This window comes from Coturnix japonica, chromosome 13, assembly GCF_054131305.1.
Source record: "Coturnix japonica strain WE chromosome 13, WE-NBRP24, whole genome shotgun sequence".
NCBI lineage: Eukaryota > Metazoa > Chordata > Aves > Galliformes > Phasianidae > Coturnix > Coturnix japonica.
In genome coordinates this window covers 1681390-1705029 of record NC_140675.1, presented here as the reverse complement: position 1 = coordinate 1705029, position 23640 = coordinate 1681390, and the positions used below count along the sequence as shown (strand labels likewise).

Below are 23640 nucleotides of genomic sequence, written 5' to 3'. Positions count from 1 at the left end.
TGAGGTTCCCCATCCGCGCTTGTTGTCTAATCAGTGCAATCCACTTGCTCCAGGTGGCATCGGTAGCATGATGGGTGGAGGGAACCTCCCCTTTCAACATCCGGTTCATCATTGACAGTCGAGGTGCCAGAAAGAGCTGCATTTCAGTACCAGCTACTTCGGAAGCAGCCCGAGCCCCCTCATACGCGGCTAAGATCTCCTTCTCAGTTGGAGTGTAGCACTCTTCAGACCCCTTGTACGCTCAGCTCCAAAATCCCAGGGGTCGGCCTTGGGTCCCTCCTGAGGCTCTTTGCCACAAACTCCAAGTGGGACCTTTCTCCCTAGCAGCAGTATAGAGGATGTTCTTTACATCCTGTCCAGTCCGTACTGGCCCCAGGTCCATGGCACAGGCTATCTCCTGTTTAATCTGTTCAAAAGCCTGCTGCAGCTCTGGGCCCTATGCAAAATCATTCTTCTTCTGCATCACCTGATAAAGGGGGCTTACAATGAGGCTGTAGTTTGGAATGTGCATCCTCCAAAAGCCCACTGCACCCAGGAAAGATTGTGTCTCTTTCTTGCTAGTTGGTGGAGACATGGCAGTGATTTTGTCAATCACTGTTGGGATGTGATGACATCCATCCTGCCACTTTATACCTAAGAACTGAATTTCCTGGGCAGGCCCTTTTACTTTGCTTCACTTAATAGCAAAACTGGCTCATAGAAGAATTTGAATTATTTGCTCTCCAGCACAGCAGCACTCAATGGGGGTGTGACCTCATTCAGGCCACGGTAGTCTACTGTCAGCCTCCATTCTCCACTGGCTTTACGCACTGTCCATATGGGACTGTTAAAAGGTGAGTGAGTTTTACTGATCACTCCCTGATTCTCCAACTGGCGAATCAAATCATGAATGGGGAGCAAGGAATCCCTGTTGGTGCGATACTGCCGTCTGTGCACTGTCTTTGTAGCAATCGGTACCTGCTGCTCTTTTATTTTTACTCGTAGCAGCCTCACAACAGACGGGTCCTCTGACAGGCCAGGTAAAACTGACAGCTGTTTAATGTTGTCCATATCTACAGCAGCGATTCCAAAGGCCCAGTGATACCCCTTAGTATCCTTGAAATGCCCTCTTCTGAGGTAATCAATACCAAGTATGAACGGAAACCCTGGGCCACTCACATAGGATGTTTTTTCCAGTCTTTACCAGTGAGGCTTATTTCAGCCTCCAACACAGTCAATTCTTGAGAGATATCCAGAAATATGGATTGATTCTGTCCCTTCATGACTGGAGGGCATTAGGGTGCACTGTGCACCGGTATCCACCAGTGCCTTATATTTCTGTGGTTCTGATGTGCTAGGCCATCAAATCCACACAGTCCAATAAACTCTATTATCCCTTCCACTCCCTTGACTGAGGGCAGGGCCCCTCTATTGGTTACCTGTGATAACTGGAACAGCCGTACTGGTGGTTGGACTGTTTTGTAGTTCCCTCACCCGTGCTAATAGTACAGGAGTAGGCTGGTCATGCCACTTCCTCATGTCTTCTCTGTGGTCACGTAGGTAACGCCACAAGGAAACACACAGTGCAATTTACTTTTGTAAATGTACTTTTGTTTATCCTGCTCTGCAGCTGCTGCTCTGTAAAGTGCTTATCTTGATCCATGGCTGCTGCTCTGTAAAATTCTTCTTGTATTACAACAGAATGGCAGTTCCCTGGGGTCTCCAACACACCCCCAGCCAGCTGGCAAATGCCACTGAGGACCTTTAGGAAAGACATGCCCTGGGTAGTGACAATGTCCACTGGACAACTGTGAGCCCCACAATGGGTCTCGTACCTTGTGCCATCTTCTGAACACCAGTAGCACGGTGTAGATGCAAGGCCCAGCCAGGCAAAATCAAAACACAGCTGTCTGCTGTGGTGCAGTGTTTTGGTTCTAGGAGAAAACCATTGATAACACTCTGATGTTTACAGCTGCTGCTAAGCAGTGTTGTACAGAGCCAAGGCCATGGTCAGTGGAGGGCACATGGAGCTGGGAGGGAACAGAGTGAGGACAGCTGACTGAAAGTGGCCAAAGGGACGTTCTCTATCACCTGACAGCAAGCAGAAATTGTATTGAAAGAGGTGGGAGTTCATCTCAGTCTCTTCACTGCCCAGGGTCCAGCTGAGCATCAGTCTGGTGGTGCTGAGCAAGTGCTTGTGCATCAGTTGTTACATATGATTCCATATCAACGGATATATAGTGATAACTATTACTCCTCTCCTTTTATCTCTCTTAGTAAATTGCTTTGTTACAACCCAGAAGTTGTTCTTTTTTTCCCAGTTCTCATCCCCATCCCACTGGGAATTGGGCAGTGCACAAAGCACTGTGTGCTGCTGAGCCACATGCTGGGTTCAACAACCACTGTCATTTTGGTGCCTGATGTGAGACTCCAAGGGTTGAGATAACGGCACATCTGTCCAGAGCGGACAGGGCTTTGTGGGAGCTGGAGAAGTGCAGGCCATGGTGCTGATATGTGTGGATGTGCTCCCCATGTGTGGAGCTTGTTGAGTCTTCTCATGAAGCTTCACTGCACAGCTCCTTACTTGGTGCTTGGATGCTGGATTAGGGTATTTATTTTGCTATGCTGTTTGACCTCAGTTTGTACCACGATAAATTGGCAGCTGACAAAGTGAAGTTTTGTGCACATTCAGCTCTGCGGTCATCTTTGGGTTTTGAAAGTAATATTGTCGATAGGATTAAAAATTACACAATTTACATTGTCGCCTCTGTGAGTCCGGGGGTGTACTGGATATTGTGTTGAGGGACATGGTTTAGTGGGAGCTATAGGTAATAGGTGAACAGTTGGACTGGATGATCTTTTAGGCCTTTTCCAACCTTGGTGATTCTATGAATCTATGATTGAGGTTAAACAATTATTCAGGAATATCACTGAGAGATCTGCCCCAAGGTGAGAAGGCTCTGCATGGCAGAGGGTGTGGGATGGTCTGGGCAGCTGCCTAGAGCGGTGGGCACCCCCAGGGCTTTGGAACTTCATCTCTGAGCAACTGCAGGATCCTGAGAAACTGGTAGAATAGTGGGGGAAGGTCTGATGAAACCCTGGAGATCTCAAACAGGCACAAATTACTGCAGTGTGCCAGGGCCTGGCCCACACCTACTGAGCTGTGTTTAACATTCTTCAGCATCATCAATGGGAAGATCGCTGGATCTGCTGACAGATCCCGCTGCCACTCCACCCCTCATAATGAGCTCTGCAGTCACTCCTGCTACAGGTCCTGTAGCTGTTCCAAGTATTGTTATAAGAAAATGAAACAAATGCTTCCCAAGGGAGGTGCACTGTGCCAAGAGGTACAGCCCTGTAACCCTCCAACCCCTCCAATGAGCACAGTGGCTGCTCCAACTTCAGTCACAGGTCCTGCAGTGATTTCAGCTCTGGCAATGAGTTCTGCAGTTGCTCCAACTCCTGCAGTAGGAAAACAGCCTCTCCAGTTCCTACAGTGAACCTTGAGGCTGTTAAAACCCCTGCAACAGGTCCTAGACTTGCAAACAGATATGCATATAAACTATTATCATCTATATATCATATGTATATATATTAGTACATGCACATGTTAGCCACTGCCTATATTGTATATATGTGAAAATATACTATATATATAAGATATGTATATATGCATTTATCATATTTATAATCGTTTTCTTTTTATCTTGACCTTAGACCACAGATTCTAAACCTCAGCACTGCCTTGAGTCCCTTACAGATCTTCTTGGGACTTCTGAAACTATCCCTGCCAGTCAGTGAAATGCATCAGAATATCTTGAAGTCTTCTCAGGGAGCAGCTCCTGAGGTATATTCCTTAAGCCAGATTTGGAAGAGGCCTCCAGTTCTCTGGACCTGCTCTGAAGAAGCCCTCTTGTTATGGCAGTGCCAGCAAGGAGACCAGCTCTGACAGACCTGTTCATATTGCCGGCTACTGACTGCAGCCCTGAATTGCTGCTGTAGAGACAACAGGACTGTTGTGAGACACACAAGACCTTCAGGACTGCACAAATGAGAGGACTCAAGAGCACTGCAGCACTGGAAAGAGCACATGAATGAAAAGAGCACTTTGTGCTGCTGTCTGTGGCTGTACCTCCCCAAATCCAGGCAAAGTAGGAAGAAAGAAAAGCTAAGTAAGTCTATTTTGAAAGCTTTTTAGGTATCTTATAACATATTCAGGGAATCTGGTTCCATGTTTACATGAGTTCTTGGAGTGAGAAAATGGAAATTAGGTAGGAAAGAATTTAAATACATTTTTATTTATAAGTTCAATAACATTTTTTTTTGCACATTCCTATATGTCACATAATCAAACAGATAAAGATGCATAAAACATAAAGAACCATCACTGGGAATCCTATTGAGGAAGTTGTGCATTTTATTGTAGCTGGAATAGTGCGTATTGCAACACCTTCCTGAGAGCGTGCTTGATCTCCCTGTTCCTCATGCTGTAGATAATAGGGTTTAGTGTTGGAGGAACCACTGCGTACAGAAGTGCCACTGTCAGATCCAGGAGTGGGGAGGAAATGGACGGGGGCTTCAGGTAGGCAAAAGCACCAGTGCTGAGAAACAGGGAGACCACAGCCAGGTGAGGGAGGCACATGGAGAAGGCTTTGCGCCGTCCCTGCTCAGAGGGCATCCTCAGCACAGCCATGAAGATCTGCACATAGGACACAACGATGAAAACAAAGCACCCAAAGGCTAAACTGACACCAAAAAATAGAAACACAACTTCCCTGAGATAGGATGCTGAGCAGGAGAGTTTGAGGATCTGGGGGATTTCACAGAAAAACTGGTTCACAATGTTTCCTTGGCAGAGAGGCAGTGAAAACGTACTGGCAGTGTGCAGCAGGGAATAGAGAACCCCAGTGCCCCAGGCAGCTGCTGCCATGGTGGCACAAGCTCTGCTGTCCATCAAGGTCCCGTAGTGCAGGGGCTTGCAGATGGCAACGTAGCGGTCATAGGACATGATGGTGAGAAGGAAATATTCTGCTGAGATGAAGAAGAGAAAGAAAAAGAGCTGTGCAGCACATCCTGTGTAGGAGATGGCCCTGGTGTCCGAGAGGGCGTTGGCCATGGCTTTGGGGAGAGTGGTGGAGATGCAGCCCAGGTCGAGGAGGGCCAGGTTGAGGAGGAAGAAGTACATGGGGGTGTGCAGGCGGCGGTCGCAGGCTACGGCTGTGCTGATGAGGCCGTTGCCCAGGAGGGCAGCCAGGTAGATGCCCAGGAAGAGCCAGAAGTGCAGGAGCTGCAGCTGCCGCGTGTCTGCCAACGGCAGCAGGAGGAACTCGCTGATGGAGCTGCTGTTGGACATCTGCTGTTGTTGTGCTTGGAGTCCTGCTCAGAGTGCAGAAGATAATGACAAGTCCAGACCATTCTCAGAGACACTCCTCCTGCAATAATATAAAATGTTTTCATTCTCCTACAACAGTGTAAATTTAGCACCATTACTTGCATTTAATTTCATTTTGTTCAGCATTCCTTAGGCAGAAGCAGCATATGGAGCTCTAACCATTCCTCTTACTTTCTTACCTTATCCTGTCTCCCTGGATATTTTCATCTGTTTCCTGTCTCGTATCTTTACCCCAACTGCACTTAGTGCCCCAAAAGCAGCCTCTGTGCCATTCAACTTCAGTTAGAAAAAGCTGCCTGTTTGCAGCTAAAGTGAATTATTCATACCTACAGAAAATGATGATAATTAAGATTGGTTCCATCCTTCAAAAAAATGGGAGACTGGAAGCACAAAACGTATGACTGTTCACAAAAAAAGCAACTGATGGATGCAAAATTCTCAGAAGTGTGACAGCTACTTTCTGCCTCCAATTCGTTTTGCCTCAGAACAAGAAATGGGAATCCCCTGCCTTGGATCTCCTCTTCCAAGGGCACTAGAAAACAGAGTTGTGCAATGGATCTGTGATCCCCCTGCCCCAGGCAGCAGCTGTGGCAGCACAAGCCCTGCCGGGGGGCTCCTTCCCCCAACACGTCTCCCTGCAGCGCCCTGGGCAGCTCCCCGGGCAGGCTGAGTGCTGAGCCTGGCAGGCGGCAGAGTCCCATACCCGGCACACAGCCCCTGGGGCACAGCACGGATCCTGCTCTGCAGGACAGCCCTGGGCACCCGCCTGCAGCCCCGGCTGCACAGCCTGCAGCCGTGCTGGGACACGCAGCACTCAGGGCTGTGCTCTGACTCTGATGCAGGGAAGTCCAGAGCTGGAGCAGAAGGCTTTTAACACAGTAAAGAAACATGCAGTGCCTGCATCCAGATCTGCTATGGGATGTCCCAAATTAAGTTGACCCTCTATGAAAAGCAGCTCATGGTCAGCTGTGAGACTTACCTTGTCATGGTCTGTGAGCAATGCTCCTGCAGAGAGCATGCAGCCTGCTCACACCACACACATCCTGCAAGCTCTCTCCATATTCTCTCTTCTGTTTCTGTCACCTGCAGGCTGTGCTGTGCACGAGAGCTGCTCCTGGGCACAGCTGTCTCTCTGCAGCTCTGCCCACTTTTATGAGCTCCCTGTGTCCCAGGAGCCTGGACAAGCAAGCAGCAGATGATGTCATTTTTATCCTTCTCACTCATCTCCCCTGACATGTCCCTGGGTCCTCATGGCCAACAGCTCCTGAAAGACAACAGCATCATGACTGTGCTTTGAAATCCACTCAATTAACCACCACATGTCCAGTGGTCAGTGACTGATTGGAGACATATGGGGAGTGCTCCCAGAGTTCGTTTGATGAAACAATAAGGGCACCCAGACAAGGAAGGCGAGGTTTGGACTTTCCCTGTGCAGGACAGTGATCCAGCTGAGGCAGTGCAGGAGTCTCATCCCTTGATAGAAATCCTGGAGCTGAAATGGGATTCAGCTCCCTACACACCCACAGGAGCTGGGATTCCTCTGGTTCAGTTCAGAAGTGCACAAGGAGTTGCCTGCATGTGAGCTCCTGCTCTGAGTCCTCGGTCCTTCAGCTGGGAGGCAGCTGCTCACACACAGACACTGGGTGATGCCCAAGGTGCCTGGGCTGCTCCTGATGTGTGCCAGTGCTTGTAAACCGTGTGGGAAGTCCCTGAGATAGACAGCTCCTTCCTGGGCATCAGCTGAGGGCCAGAGAGGGGATAGCACCGGCTGTCCGGTGAATTCACATGCAGCTACAAGAGCAGCACAGGGCCTTCAGGAAAGCGATGCCATAAGTGCGTCCGTGTTGCTAAGTCACCTCCAAGACCCACGATCGCTCTAATGTCTGTGTGCCACCTTCTGCACACTGATACCATAGATTAGCTATCCAGTCCAGCTATGTCCAGTGATGCTTTTCAATTAGGATGTTTACTTCTGTGGTTTTGCACTAATGCAAACACCAACAAACAGTAAGCTAGAAATATTGGTAGAGCTGCTGGTTTGAGCTCCTGTTTGGACCATGGGGACACAGTTTAATGGCTTCCACAACTGCACTGTAGCACAAGGGGTATACAGAGTCTTTAGGATGGATGGGCGAGGAGACATAGAAAGGTGACTGCCCACTGTGAGAGTGCACTGAGATCTGCCTGAGGATGGAAGAGCAGACAGGTCAGAGCTAATTCAAATGGCAAACAGAGGAGACCATCAGTGTGTTTTCCTGTCTTCTTGATCAGGGAGAGTAAGTGGAAGGTGCCCTCTGCAGACAGATGGGAATCTGATGTTGTCTGTCCCTTGTCCCATTTGGGGGCCTTTGTCACTCCATTATCTGTGGCAGGGACAGCACAGCAGGGCATGTGGCATCCAGCAGATCCATGGAGAGCACAGATGGCAGCTTCTTGACCAAGCCATGGAGGAACCAAAGAGGAGAGGTGCTCTGCTGGATCTCATACTCTCCGGCATTGAAGGACTTGTGGGAACTGTGAAGGTCAAAGGGGCATCAGGCCATGTGCAAGATGCAAATGTATCTCTTTTTATTTATTTATTCATTTTGAGGCTGTAAGCTTAATAGTTGATCATAAATGTCAATAAAACTGAAACAAATAATTGAAGACAAAGATGGAAATCAATGAAAATGTGTTAACCCTTCTCAACATGAGAAATTCTCATGAGTCTTGTTCCATTTTAAGTTGTATATATGAATCTTTGAGGTGATTTGATGTCTTTTTTTTTCTTTCTTTCTTTTTTTTCTTTTACTGAAACTACAATGTTTTCCAGAACTGTGTTTGCTGGACACAAATGCCTTCAGGTTCACAGACACAGACAGCGGTGCCATTGCAAATGCCCTGTGACTATAGCCCGGTGCCCAGCACTACTCTTCCCTGCTGCCTATTTGATGTGTCTCATCCTCCAGGTGTTTTCAGCTCTCCTAAATAAATGGCCATGGTTAAGGGCATGTTTTCAGCAGGCCATTTGGGCACACACTACTCCCACTGCCCTCCAGATTTCTCCATCCCTTGCTCTTTGTTCAGTCAGATACCTCCCAATTATCTGTCTGATTTCTGACTTTCAGGGGGATTACTGGAATTTGTTCCATCTCCCCAAAGTCTGATGGAATGTGTTGTCAACTCCTTCACTGTGATTTGATCTATCCCTTCCTATCTATTCTTTTTCTTTTTTTTCTTATACTTTTTCTTTTTCTCAATCACTGTCTCTTTTTTATTAAGGCACGAAGTCTGAAAGATGTTCATTAATGTCAGTAAAAGTGAAAAACAGAGTTGGAGACAAAGATAGAAATCAATGAGAATGTGTTAACCCATCTCAATGTGTGAAATACTCACAAGTCCTGATCAGTTTTAAGTTGATACCTCTCAACTACCTGGCTGATCTATCCCAGGAAGATTACTGGAATTTGCTCCATCTCCCAGAGTCTGATGGCCTCTGTTGTCAACTACTTCACTGTGATTCAATCTATCCTATCCTATCTCAGTCTAAATCATTTCTTTTAAAAATATTCCATATGAAAATCAAACTTCAATAGATGAAGCTTGAACATGGCATGCAGTTGATCACTCTGTTTTACTGTTCATTCAATTGCATCACCTTTCCTTCCATTTGCTGGCCAGATAAAAAAGAGAAATCTTTCCTTGTCCATGTGCAGCTGGTTCTCTGAGGAAAGCCAGTGGGAGTTGGTGCAAAGCAGTTTTAACACTGAGCGGATGAATGCAGAGGAGAAGAGTGATGTGAAGGAAAGTGATGCAAGTCCCATAGGTCCATTGTGAGCAGAAATTGGGTGGGGAGGTTGAGAAGGACCTTTGTCAACACAGTAACAGTACAGAACTCATTGGGACATCCTGGATTGGTATCAGTTGCACAGTGCTGCTTTAAACCCAGCTATAAATAAAGAGACAATAAATTTATAATGCATTCTTTCTCTTTAATCTCTCTCCAGATATCCCTCCTTTTTGCTGAACAAGTTCTGATAACCTGAAGAAGATAACAAGATGGCATAAGGCACAGGAGATTCTTTAGGTTATAATGGTCCCAGGGCGCATTTGATGCTGAGTTCTCTGAGTGCAGAGAGAAGTTTGCACAAAGTGCTCAACAAGACAAAGTCAGAAGTAACAGGGAAGTTTCTTGGAGTATTAATGGGCCCACTGAGGAACATTAACAAGCAAGCTTCCCAAGGGACTTGTTAGAGAAGATTACTGGAAGCCATGACTACAGGCAGGCAAAGGCACTGGCATGCTAAGAAACCTCTCCTTTGCCTTATGAAGCAGACAGGTCAAGCCCTGATTGCAAGACCAGAAGTAGGGAGATCCTGTCTCTCATGTTGGCTCAGGGCACTTCCTGTGGCAGTGAGTTGGAAGTCTATATGATGTTAAGTGAAAGACATAGGAACGGAAGATCCCAGGCTCTGCATGTGGTGCAAGGATGCTGTTAAGTTCCTATCCCACATGTGCCCTGTGTCTCATTGCAGGATGTGGGATGTGAGAAGGGCCCAGTCTGAACAAGCAGTCAATCCCTGTGAAACTCTGAACTTCAGATCTCTCAGTTCCAGTGCCCTCCTTTGCACATTCTCCCAGAGTTTGAAGTCCTTTATGTTCTGCGGTGCCCAGAAGTGCACCTAGTGCTGCTAGTGAGGCAGTAGCAATGCAGAGCAGAGGGATGATCCTTTCCCTCACCCAGCTGGCAATAAGTTGCTTCATACACTCCAGGGGACTGTTGTCTTTCCTGGCTGCCTTGGCACACTGCTGACTCACATTCAGTGTGATGCTGACCAGCACCCCAACCCTTTCCAGTCAGACTCCTCTCCAGTGTCCCATATCCAGTCAGTGTGTATGTCCAGCGTTGCCCCTACCCAGGTGCACAATCAGGCACTTGTTCTTGTTATACTTTATGCACTTGGTGCTTAGTACCAACTGGTACCCACTTCTCTGACTTGTCCACATCTCTCTGCAAGTCCTCTCCACCCTCAGTGGAGGCAACAGCACCTCCTCATCTGGTCTCATCAGCAAACTTGCTCAGAACATCTTCTAGTCCTGCATTCAAGTCATCTGCATAAACATGAAAGGAAAGTGGCCCCCAAATGGAACCCTGGGGACCCCGACAGTGACCATCTACCAGCCTGATGGAACCCACTGACTATAATCCTTTGGGACTGACCTACTGGCCAACTGCTCACCCACCACATTGTGTTTCTGTCTAGCCATATGCAGAACATTCTGTCCAGAAGGTTGTTGTGAGAAACAGTATCAAAATCTCCACTGAAATCCTCAAGGATTATATCAACTGGCTTCCCTTGGTCAACTAAACGGATAACTGTGTCACAGAATGAGCTTAAATTAAACAGGACCTTCGCCTCACAAACTTGTGTTGGCTGCGACCAATGACAGAATTGTCCTTCAGCTGTTTTTCCATAACTCCCACCATCATTTTCTCCATAATTTTACCAGGCTCTGGACTGACAGGTCCATAATTGCCCATGTCATCTTTCTTGCTCTTCCTTACAATGAGACAACATTTGCCAGCTTCCTGTCAGCTGGTATGACCCTAGACTTCTTTAGATGCAATTGAAATGAGAGCCCAGAGCACACTAAGGTGTCATCATTGAAAGAAAGTAGATGTGCCATAGCTTTGCAATGCCTTGAACTCCAGAGTATGCCACAGATGGAGCAGAGGGGAAGATTTGCCTCTTCTGTAGTGAACTCATTCTTTTGGTAAGCAGAATAACACTACCTGATACATGGGGACTGTGTCTCTGCTCTGCTCTGCTCAGCTCACAGGGCAGCGGTGCAGGGTGTTGCTCTCATGTCAGTGCAGGTAAACTCACTTTAATCCTTTTTCCTCTGTAAATGCTTCCTCTGTTTCTATGCTCAGATACACTTCCACATTCCCTCAAGTACACTTTCATATATCATTAACAATTACACTTTCTTATACTATCAAAACAGTTTGTCAAACAGTACAGTTCTTCAGTTCACATAAACTCCCTTAATACAGTCTGTATTCTTCAGCTATAAACACTGTGCCACAGAACCAGCACTGATTGAACCACCTCCCTCACACACTTCCTCGCAAGTAGTACATAGTATTACATAAATGGGTTGACACTCATTGGTCGGGTGGAATATACACCTCTCCTCAGGACAATCTTACTAATCTACAGAGTACAAACTCCCGTCTTCTTACATACAAGCAGAAAGTACATATGAGTGGACAGACAACACAGTCTTTCACTTTGTCCGTGTCCGGCCATTTCCCTCACAGGAGGAAGGAAACATGGATCGGGACTCGGCACTCACCCTGCAGCTGTTCTGTGTCTCACTCACACCACACTCACTCTGACATTTAGATCAAAAACCATGGTTTATTCATACTACACAATGCTGACAACGTTTTCTAGCTGGAATCTTAATAACACTCATACTCTGGTCGACCAGTTGCAAACGTTAATGTTTTTCCCAGAGTCGGCTTGACACACGGTACCAAACACTTAAAGCAGATGATAATATTGAACATACAACCTATAAGCCCCATGATTACAACTTGGAGAACCCAGGCTACCATTTGACAGGCTATCCACTATATCCCATACCTGTAGGAGAGACCAACCTAGGTCCCTCCTATTGCCAACCACCTGGGAGAGAGTATTTGTTCTTGTTTCCATTCATATGATATACAGTTCCCTTTCATAGGAACTCACCCAAGGAGTCTTCCTACCCCAGCTGGCAACCAAAGCCATGAGCTCACCTCCCTGGGAGCAGCACGTATGGCTGTAAACTGTGTAGGATGTCTCCTCAAGACATATGGGCTCCACTTACCATACACATACCTGGTCCACCTATGGGTGGTCCTTGTCTGTCCCTGCAGTGATCAGGTGAGGAAGGGAGTCCTTCAGAGAAATCTCAGGGTGCGCCAAAAGTGTCTCCCTCTCAGCTGGTCCTGCAGCGAACAGAGCTGGTCCCACCTGGGCCGCCAAACTGACTACAGGAATTGAACTCTATAACCTCTATAACTGATACAGTCTCCCATGATGTACTTATAACAAAGCTGAGGAAGTATGGGATAGGTGAGTGGACAGTGAAGTGGGTCGAGAATTGGCTGACTGGCAGAGTGCAGAGTGTTGTCGTTGGCGGTGCAGTGTCTGGCTGCAGGGCTGTAACTAGCGGTGTCCCCCAGGGGTCTGTGCTGGGTCCGGTCTTGTTCAACATCTTCATCAATGACCACCCTCAGCAAGTTTGCTGATGACACGAAGTTGGGAGGATTGGCTGACACACCTGAAGGCTGTGATGCCATTCAGTGAGACCTGGACAGGCTGGGGAGCTGGGCAGTAAGAAACCGGATGAGGTTTAACAAAAGCAAGTGTAGAGTCTTGCACCTGGGTAGAAATAATTGCATGCACCGGTACAGGCTGGGGGAAGAGCTGCTGGAGAGGAGCTCTGCTGAGAGGGACCTGGGCGTCCTGGTGGACGACAGATTAACCATGAGCCAGCAGTGTGCCCTTGTAGCCAAAAAAGCCAATGGCATCCTGGGGTGTATTAAAAAGAGCGTGTCCAGCAGGTCGAAGGAGGTGATCCTCCCCCTCTACTCTGCCCTGGTGAGGCCTCATCTGGAATATTGTGTCCAGTTCTGGGCTCCCCAGTACAAAAAAGACAGGGATCTCTTGGAAAGAGTCCAGCAGAGGGCCACAAAGATGGTGAAGGGCCTGGAGCATCTCACCTATGAGGAGAGACTGAGGGAACTGGGTCTGTTTAGCCTTGAGAAAAGAAGGCTGAGAGGGGACATGATCCAGGTCTATAAATATTTGAGGTGTGGGGGGCAAAGTGGTGAGGCCAGACTCTTTTCAGCATTGTGTGGAGGAGGGACAAGGGGAAACAGACAGAAACTGGACCATAGGAAATTCTGCACTAATGTGTGCAATAACTTCTTTATGGTGAGAGTGACAGAGCACTGGAACAGGCTGCCCAGGGTGGTTGTGGAATCTCCTTCTCTGGAGATATTCAAGACCTGCCTGGATGCCGAGCTGTGCAACGTGGTGTAGGGAACCTGCTTTGGCAGGGGGGCTGGACTCAATGGTCTCTGGAGGTCCCTTCCAACCCCTACAATTCTGTGATTCTGTGAATATCATGGGGTGGTTTGGATGGGGAAAGACTACCCCTTTGAATGACCTTTTGTCAGGGCATGTCCTGGGATTCCTAGGATCCTCAAAATGCAGCATTGCTTCTGTCACTGAAAAATGGGGCCCTGTGTGGGACGGAGGGAGGGTCCATGAGTCCCTGGCCCACCTGACTGAGTATTTCCATGGTCTTAGCAAAGACATACTTACAACTTGAGAATGAGAGTGAGCTGCGTTCATGGTGGCATGGCCACTGCTGATGGCCTTGAACTGTCTGAACATAACTGAAGAGGCTCAGGCTGATGCAAATCAGCTATTGAATGACAGTGTTGAAAAACTGGAAAGACAGGTGGCAGTTTTGATGGGGAAAAAACCTAATTCAATCATTCTCCTATGGAAGATCAGGAACAACTCTCTGGAAGACCATGGGGACCCTGTACAAGGGAATCTGTATAAAATGGACTCTGTAAATGAAGGCACTAAAAGGTCAGATTTTGAGGTTCCATTTGGACTAGATCTATTTGAGATCTGACTGATTGTAACCCAAAAATGAAAAAAAAAATGCAGGATAGGCTGGTGGGAGTGCCCTGACCAGTGTCCAACCCCCCAAACCCTGCTGCCCATAATACAGCAGCTGAACTGATGGATATAGTACAGTGGTTTAGACAGAAACCAAGAGAGCATGCCAGCATAGCTGCTCTGGTTATGGGACATGGAGGCAGAAAGCGCTGTGGTGAACGGACTGGAAATTTTAAAACTGACATCCATTACTACTCACCCTGCCCTCAGGCAAAGACTGTATGCTCTGTCCAACATAATGAGGATAGCCATTTGATCAGTGAATGACTTATGGCTGTGTGTCATATAACATGGCCAAATAAGAATGACATACCATTAAATATCAGCCTGTGGTCCTCTATGGAGGACTAACAAAATTATATTAGAGAATTAGGCATGAAAGAGGCAATCTATGAAGATGATTTTGAGAGCCCAGTCAATAAATTTTTCATCAGGAACGAGGGATCTCATCCTACAGCCATCACCTTTACATCAGGATGGGTCTATGTTATCCATACTGAACCCCCCAGTGGCCCTCAGGTGCTGTAATACAACAGGCTGCTCAAGTGATGGGGAGACAAGAGTGCCTACGGCCAGATGCAGGCTCTGAATGGTGGTGATAAGGTCAGAGAACCATCTGCTGCCATGACTTAGGCGTCCAGCCCCTAAGGTAATCCAGTCTGGACCCATTAGGGTCTTGAGACAACAAATGTTTAAAGACCAGATTAGAGCAGGAGTTCAGTTTAAAAAGATCGATGAACAGCATAATCAGGAAAAAATATCTGTTAAACAGGCCCAAGCACTGAGTATTTATAGTCCAACCTTTTCAGCCAAACTAGATGTGAATGTAACTCAAGAAGGGTCTGGATGGGGGCTCTGGCAGAGCCAGAGTTCTTTGTGAACCCCTATGAGGTTTTGGTCACAGGTTTGGCATGGAGCAGAATAAAGATACATCACAGTTGAAAAGCATTTATTGGCTACCTATTATACACTACAGGTGGTAGAACCAGTAGCTCAGATTTCAGAGGTTATCATTAAACAACAAGGCCAGTCCAGGGGTGGGTAAAAGATCTAACACACATCTCTATGATGGGGGTGGCCCAATCACAAGCAGTGGTGCGCTCAGTTGTTCTGCTTGCCTGCTCCTCAAGGAGTTAGGAGAAATCTGTGCCTGCTGCGTGTTCGAGTGCATGCGCAATGCCATGTGGAGGGCTTATCGCAATAAAGATTGGCGGATTTGCTGCGTAGACCGGTCAGAACTCAGATCTGCGTTGTGCTTCCTGCGGCACCAAACGCCCAACAGTGGCAGTTCCGTGTATTGGCCAGCAGGTGGCAGCAGAGACCACGGAAAGAACGTCTGCGGGACAGACCCTGGGGATCCGTTCCCGTTTGATTATAGGGGAAGAACACAAAGATGGAAGAGGAGGGAAGGGGGAAAAAAAAAAGAAAAAAAGAAAAAACCAAACCACAGCAAAGAAATAAAAACTTCTCCAAATGTAGCAAACGTGAATGTCTGTCAATAAATAAATGAGTAATTGAATTGATGTCCCTTCCCCCCCCCCCCCCCCCCCAACTTCTGAGATTAAAAAAAACCACCTGGTATCAATTGGACAGATGCACACAGTGAAGCCAGGGATGGTCTGAAACGCAAAGCAGCTGAGCAGCTTTTAGAAGGAAACAGAGTAGTAACAACTTCTGTACCTACATTCACCACTCTGAGATCCTGTCTGGGTCTCCCAAGGCTTGTGAATAACCACTGGGTCGGTTCTGATGTCGAGTGATTTGTTGTCAGTTCTCTCATGGTTCTCCGGTCAGTTCTCCGGTGCCAGGATCTGCCACAGGGCATTCTGACCACGGGCATCATGTTTCTACGCTGCCGCCTGCATTTAACAGGCAATGGGACTGCCCAGCATGTGCAAGGCAGCACCTCTTTCACACCACCAGAATGTTTAAGGCTGTTGGGATTGTTGTTAGCGTCCCATTAACACTGAGGCTAGAGATACCCTTAGGATTGACATTACTATTAGCATTACTTTGATGGTGCCCTATCTGGGTCATTTTCATGGATGTCAGGAGTAAGGCACAGTGTCAGGAGAAAAAGAACAGACTCTGTTACTTTATAAACGTGATAATAGAGAGAGTTCATTGAAAAAAATACAACTCTTAAATAATACAAAGCATGCTTCTGATTGGATGCAGGCATCATCTGGGCTCTGATTAATATTACTCTTAAGGTAAAGATTATTGTTACCTTAATGATTGTTTTTTGGATTATGATCAGGGTAAAGTTTCCTTTTGCTACAAAGTTCTAGCATCATTTTTGTTGTTGCATTTGGAGTTAGAGACGATTTTAGAATCAGGGTAAGGGTTAGGATTAGAGTTACATTGCGGGTTATTGCTGTTATCTTTACAGCTCCTGTGAGGGTTGGGGTCTGGGTCAGGTGTTTAAAAATGAAATGAAAAAAGAATTAAAAAAATATATTGAAAGCTTCAGATTTCCTTAATCTTTGTGGGAATCATATAATGTGCAACTCAGATCTACCTCTTTGTGCAGTGAGTGCCTGTAAATTTGCTGGAGCCTAATATAATATGGCCTTGTGCTTTCCGCTAACTCACCTTCATTTCATTTTCATTAAATTTGCTTGGTAGTCAGATTTTGGTGTGTGGATATTTTAAAACAATCTAACTGACATTGGCAAAAAATTAAAAATAAAATTAAAAAAAAGTGCACAAGAGCATCGTATCAATTTTTATAGATAAGATAAAGAAGAGCAGTTTCCCTTAGTTTTCTGTGCCTCTTTACTTTCTTACCCTCTCCCCTTGTGTGAGAAACTCTCAAAGTCAAAGATTTCTAGTTAGGCAAAGATGGCAGCGATAGCAGCAGTGCTTATTCATTATTGCAATACTGCGCGCACATCCCCTATTGGCCAGGGAGAAATTGCACACCAGTCAGTGAAATCAATTCTGTTCTATGCCCTAAACCCAATGCAGGTGATGCTCTCATGGCTCTCATTGGTTGAGCATCACAGGCTCACAGACTCCTCCAGACTGTTGCTAGGATTCATTTCCATAGAAGGTCAATTACCAACCTCTTGTTTTTAGGTCTGCCTTGTACTTTTCTGCGGACAGAGAAGGGCAATGTTTCCAAAAGTCAGTACATTCATTCTGTCCTGTGCTGGGCTCTACCCACCCTGTGTATTTATCTTGTGCTTGTCTCAATTCTCCCCATGTCAGAATGCCCCCAGTCTGAACTTAACTCTGTTCAGCAACTTTCTTGGTGCAAAAACTACTTATACAGCTGTTTTACAAGAGGGTTATACATTCAGTTAGGGCCTACACTATGTACTGAAAATACTGGAAACCTCCACTGCAAAAACACAATCTACCTCTCCCATCTGTGCAGCCTTGCAGACCCAGAGCATGCCAGGTTATTTCTGCTTTCATAGCATTTGCATGCTGTAGGGTGAGCAAAAGGTTCTGCTGCTTGATTCTTCTGCAAGAGCTGCCTACCGGCAAATGGTTGCAGGGATGGAGGATGTGACAGAAAGCATTTGTCTCCACAAGAGCAGAGTTACATTCAGTGCAGAGTGTGAGAGTCAGGTTGGTGTGGAAAAGCACTGACACGCTGGGGATGATGCAGTGCTCACATGTCTAACACTCACAGACATTACTGTCAGAAGGATGGTGCTGTGTTGTGCTTCTACCTTTGGCAGCCCCTGGAGAAATGCTGTGGCACACAGAACACCTTTGTATTGCACTGACTGCTGCCATGCAGCATGGATTTAACACACCAAATCCAGAGCAGCATGACTGCATCTAACTGCCCTGAGAAAAACTACTGTAGCTGAAGAGATGAGGAGGCAGCTGCTCATCTGCAGAACAAGCAGTACTGCCAGACATTGGGCCAGGTGAGCACCTCCTGCTGCAGCGTGATGATGACAGGGCTGGAGATGATCTGCAAAGCCAGCTTAAAAGTGGGAGACGTGAGTCAACATGGCAGGAGGACAGAGGTGTTAGGGAGCAGCCAAGGCATCAAAGAGTATCAAAAGGCTTTGAAAGGTATCACAAAGCAACAGCCAGGAAGACTGGGATTATCATGAGCAGCAACCTGGATGCTAGAGATTATTTGCTCCCATACAAAATGGTAGAGATCTTGCTGCAGACATCCCAAAGCCAGGCAAAATGGGAACCCAGAGCTCTGCCTGCACGAACCCCACAGCCATAGCATTGCAAGCTGAGCTGCCTTGCTGTTTGTTGCATTCATCGCAATCACTGTGAATGAATACTCAGAATGCAGTCAAGGCGATAATTGAGCATGAGTGACTTTATTCAATAAAAGACAGGAGGGCTTGAGAGGTCAAGGGTGAAGATGGGACTCCTCTTGTCAAGATGAGAGTGGCTCAGAGCTTGTGCTGCTGCCTGGTGCCTGGGACTGGCAGCCTGACTCTAAGTCCCCATCTAAGATGCTCAGCTTCACCTCACTGATGCTGACCTGCTCCTGCATGGTGGTGCTGCTGCTGGGGCACTCGGGCTGTGCTTGGGATGGGCAGCACTGCAAAGGTGCTGGGTCACAATCCAGGCAGGTGACTGCTGTGTCTGGCAGGCTCAGGTCAGCATCTTCAGCAGAGCCAGGAGATATGAGAGCATGAACGTGGATGAGCCCCTTGTGTCCATCACTGTTACCATGTGGAAGGCTGTCATCCGAATTGCAGCGATTCGTGCTTAATAAGAACTCTCCATTGATGGAAACACACTGCACATCACTACTTGGTTTGGATCTTTGGGGTTGACAAGGGCTCGAATCACCTAGGAAGGCATAGAAACACAAGGGTTAGTGTCAAACGTTTGCAAGTTGGATCATGAAAGAGGTTGTTGGTATTTGGTAATAGAGTGGCGGCAGGAAGAAGCAAATAGGCTTCAAGCAACAGAGCCACTGTCTTGCAAGTGATCCTCGTGCAGGTCCAGCTCGTGTGTTGTTTCACTGTAATCTGCTTCTTTGGGTCTACCTAGTGGGCAGCAGCACTCGAGCTGTTACTGATATCATTGAAAAGAACTGGAGACAATTGTTCTCTTCCTAAGAGCTTCAAGGTGTCTAGAAGCACAAATAGAAACCAGCAGTATTTCATCACTTCACCAAAAGGAAGGTCAAACACCTGAGCTGTGAAGAGCAGTTACAGAACCTATGCATAAGATCACACCAGACATACTTTGTTCTAACAACAGTTATGGCACATAGTCCATTTCCTTCAATATTCCCAAAATGAAATGATGTGGAGCATTACAGGGAAAGAAACACTGCACACAGACACTATGACCCTGATTATACTCAAGCAGCAGACTTAAAACAAGTCAGAGTTTTAGATTCCAGGATATTTCAGGACCTATCGTGTGAAATTCAGTTACACAACAGTGCCTAGGTGCCTGCGTTTCAAGCAACTTTCAGATCACAGCCATGTAAAATAAAAACAAATTCAGTGCAGAAATAGCAATCCTGTACCTTAATACTCATGAGATTATCCATTTTTTACAGCACTCTGACTAAGTTCTAAAACTTGCTCATCCCAGTTCACTTCAACAAGTTCCACCAGTTCAAGCAACGCAGTTCTGAGATCCTGTGTATGTCAGGCAGATAGAACTGAACAGTGCAGAAATAATCTCTGACAGCTTTAAGAGCTCCGTTCTGCTTACAAACTCTCAGTCCAAAATTATTCGCAGTTTTAAGGCAATGAACACCTGAAGCAGTTGGATCATCTGCCATTTGCTGCATTCTGCTTCTTGGCATCATGATTAGCACAAAGGGATTTCTGCTGTCCTGCAGAGATGGACAAAGTCCTGCTTACAAATGGACCAAGTTCCAGTGTACAGCAGAGTTTGTACCAGACTAACAAGCCACGTCATTCAATTCATTTGCTCAGGTTGTTATGCACTCAGAAAGGAAACAGAACTAACTGTTGAATTCTGAAGGTAATCTGTGGGGTCCTGTAGAGGGTGTTTTTTACAGCTAGTTATCTGAGAAGGGTCGTAAACACGGTGCGGTTAATCAAGCAGCCATAACACCTGCAAGGACAGTGAGAACATCAGGATGCCCTGTGATGGTTAGAAACTAGCCATGGTTCTGGGAACTCAGCAAGGGAGTATCTTTCAGGATGATAACAACAAGCTGTTAAGATACTCGGGGATGGTATGTAATTGGGAACCAATGATGAGCTCCACTTTTGCAATATGTATGAGCTAATTATCCGTATTATAAAGGTACACGCAGGCAAGGAATAAACGAGATTCGCTGATCATGTCAATGACAGGTGTGGTCGTCTGCTTTTCTCCCGCCGTTCTGCAACATCGTTGTTGTTTAGTGTCACTGGGTTCGTTAAACTGCTGTTCATTCTCAGATCGTTGGTTTTTTTTCATTTTTTCCCTCCTAGACCCATTTACAATCTCCCTTCTCTTCCCCTCTCGGCCGTGCTGCACCGCGCTGTTAGAGAGGGGAGGTTCTTTGTTCCTTTTCTCCCTGGGTTTGTTCCCACTGTCACCGAGTGAGCTCTAGAGAGAACTCCGTGACACAAACTCATTGCAAAGTCTAAGCTAGAAGAAGCGTCACCTCAGTGTATCCCAGAAAAAAAACAGCGTTGAGATTTTAATTGGTTTTGGTTTTTTGTTTTATTGGGGGTGGGTTGTTTTTTGTTGTTTTTTTAGGGTTTTTGGGGTTTTTTTTGTCTTTTTTTTTGTTTTTTTTTTTTGGGGGGGGGGAGGGGGGGGAGGGGTGCGAGGGGAAGGGAGAGGGAGGGGACAGTTGTTTGGTTGTTTTTAATATACAATAAAGCTATGCAGTTCCGCTGTCAGTCGCCTCAGAGAGTTCCCGAAGGAGTTCAACCACATTCTGCTCAACATCGAGTTGTTCCATTGAGTGGAGCAATGGTAGTCTTGCAGATGGAGCAATGCAGGAATTCTGACAGGATCTCCAGGTGTATCCAGTTCATCATCTGAAAGCTCCGCAATCAAATTGGAAGGGACCAGTCCTCTTGTGCCATCTGTCAGCTCTCCCTGAAACCAGCCATTCTCACCCACATCTCCAAAGACATTACGTTTTGTCCGGCAGTCAGAGGAAGCTCGTTTTCTGGGTCCTCATTAGGACCCTCAACAGGAATGTAGCTGTGTCGAGCTAAGAATCTTCAAACTGCTGGTGATACCTGTCCTGGAGAATGCAGGATGAAGGACAAAAGCTCTGCTCTCACATTCAGGGCCGTCCTCTGACAGAAGGCAGCACTCAGGACTGTTCCCAAGGATCTCTTTCATGGCTTTCAGTTCAAGCTCCTGGTCTTCCAGATGACCTTGAAGACTTCGGGCCTCTTCAATGGCAGAATGGAACGGACTGGAGCTATTACGGAGATTCTTGTTTGACTGGGTCAGAGTCTGTCTCGTTGCCTTCCCCAGCTCCATCTGCTGCTTCTGCTGCTCTCTTTTCCCTCTTGTGTGCTCTGTGAGAATGAGTTTCAGAAAGCACTACTCAGTGACAGGAAATAAGGGGAAACTTGAAAGACTTTGCAACCTAAGTCCTGGCAGTGTACTGCCAGCAGCTGATTTGGCCGTCCAGGATCCTGGCACCACAAATGCTTCATTGCCAAATGCAGCAATAAGGTGTTCTGGGGAAAGGCCAACTCACAGGTAGTCTTTGAGCACCCATATCCCAAAACCAACGGCCAGCACCAGCGCAGGCAGCAGCATCGCTGAGACCGTCACCGGAATGTGGCGCTTCCGCACAGATGTGTGAGCAGCAGCCTCTGTGCTTTTGCCTGTGTTCATCCCTGGAAGAAATGAGACAATGTCCCACGTTACCTTCAGCTGCATTACAGATAATCTCTCAGTGTGCTTCATGGACCCAAGAGGTCATTTTGTCAGTGGGTGCCTCCGTCTCTGGTGCCGAATCACCGGAGGACAAGAAGGATTGCTTCCACCTCTCGTTGGGTATGGAGAGGCTGCACAGGCACTACCGTGTCCTCCTCTGGGCCGAGAGCTGGGGCTGTACTCTGGGGTCTGGGCTTGGTCCGTGGGGAGAGCTACAGAGCAGAATCCCTCACGCTTTTCCCGGCATGCGTGTCCTGAGCTCCCCCTGTGGGACGCCCCCCAGGCTGAAGGTCAGGCTTCAGCCAGCACAGGGCACAGCCAGAGCCAGCCCAGGGGAGAAACACTCCTGCTTCTTTTACATGTGCTCTATGCTCACACGCTCAGGTCTGGCTGCTGACCTGCTGTGCAAGAGCTGGCAGCAAGAGCCTGCAGGCACGCAGTGACTCTGGTTTGTGACACCGTATGATCATGGGACAAAAATTACCTGGCATGCCAGTTGGTGCTGCCTGCATTCCTCTGTCCGGGACGGGCAGTGTGGGATATCCACCTTCCTGCAGCGCATCCGGGACGGGCAGAGTGGGATATCCACCTTCCTGGAGTGCATCCCGCTCACTTTGTTGGTCCGTTCCTTTAGAAAGAAAGCAGGGCAGTAGGATTGGGATGTCACGTGCCCTCATCAAAAACTGAGCTTCTCCAATCCTGAACTCAGGTAAAGTCCAGGGCCCCCCCCAAGTACACTGTGAGCCCCTCTGTTACCCAAGGGCATTTGGGCCCTCCCAGCTATTGAACAATGCTGACTCCCTCACACCTCTTGAGGAATCAGCTCCTGTGCAAGGCCCTCACATTCTGTGCTGTCACCAGCCCGTCACAGCCAGGTAGCTGCAGGCTGAAATCCAAGCTCTAACACACAGTCCAAGCCTTCAGAATTAGCATCTCCACCTCATTTCCAGCATTAGCAAAGGCAGCCAACCCTGCTCGGGATGCTCCTCCTGCCTTGAACTTGCTCAGCTGCACGGAGGGCTTTGGATGAACAGAAGCACAGTGCTTGCCACTTTGCCACTTGCTTCCCAGGTCCCACAGTGAACAGACTGAAGTATACCCACCACGCTCTGCCTTCTCCATTTCCTTCAGCAGTCGCTTCAGGAGACGGGATGAGCCCTGAGAGTATTTTCCTTGTTTGGATTCATCCTCTTCTCTTTCCGGACCTTAACAGAATGTATGAAGTTAAATATCATGTGCATGAAGATCTGAAGATCAGCGGCGAGTCAGCCAAGTCAGTGAAGACAGAGTACTCACTGCTGGGATTCCAGCTGGGCTCCAGCACAGGAGGAAACCGATGACCGGGCAAGGCCCACACTGGGGGCACTTCTGCAACCAAAGACCCATGAAAAGTTTTAGTCACACACTACAGCATCAACTGAGTAGCAGAGCAGAGCATACAGGGGAAATGAAGCCTGAGAGCATGAACGTTTCAGTCTGCAAGGAAACAGACACTCACAACTTACCCCTGGGTTGTCCCCCAGGCACAGGCATGAAGTCCGGATCCAAAGGAGCATCCGGAAAGGGAGCACGAAGCTCATCATCTAGAATCAAGAACAGATGAGAGAAGTTCCCACTTATATACACTATATGGTGTGATCTCCTTCTCCCTCAGTAACTGGATGTGGGGCATGGGAGAATAGCTCAGGTCATGATTTCCAAAGTTGCAGGGTGGAC

The 23640-nt window shown here is 47.3% G+C and overlaps 1 protein-coding gene across 1 annotated transcript; it reads right to left on the bottom strand.

The window, feature by feature from the left end:
• Positions 1-4256: 4256 nt before the first annotated feature.
• Positions 4257-5332, bottom strand: LOC146758563 (olfactory receptor 14J1-like). The gene has a single exon (XM_085514502.1). It carries the CDS (start codon positions 5330-5332, stop codon positions 4397-4399), a length of 936 nt encoding a protein of 311 aa, XP_085370628.1. The 3' UTR covers positions 4257-4396.
• Positions 5333-23640: the final 18308 nt, after the last annotated feature.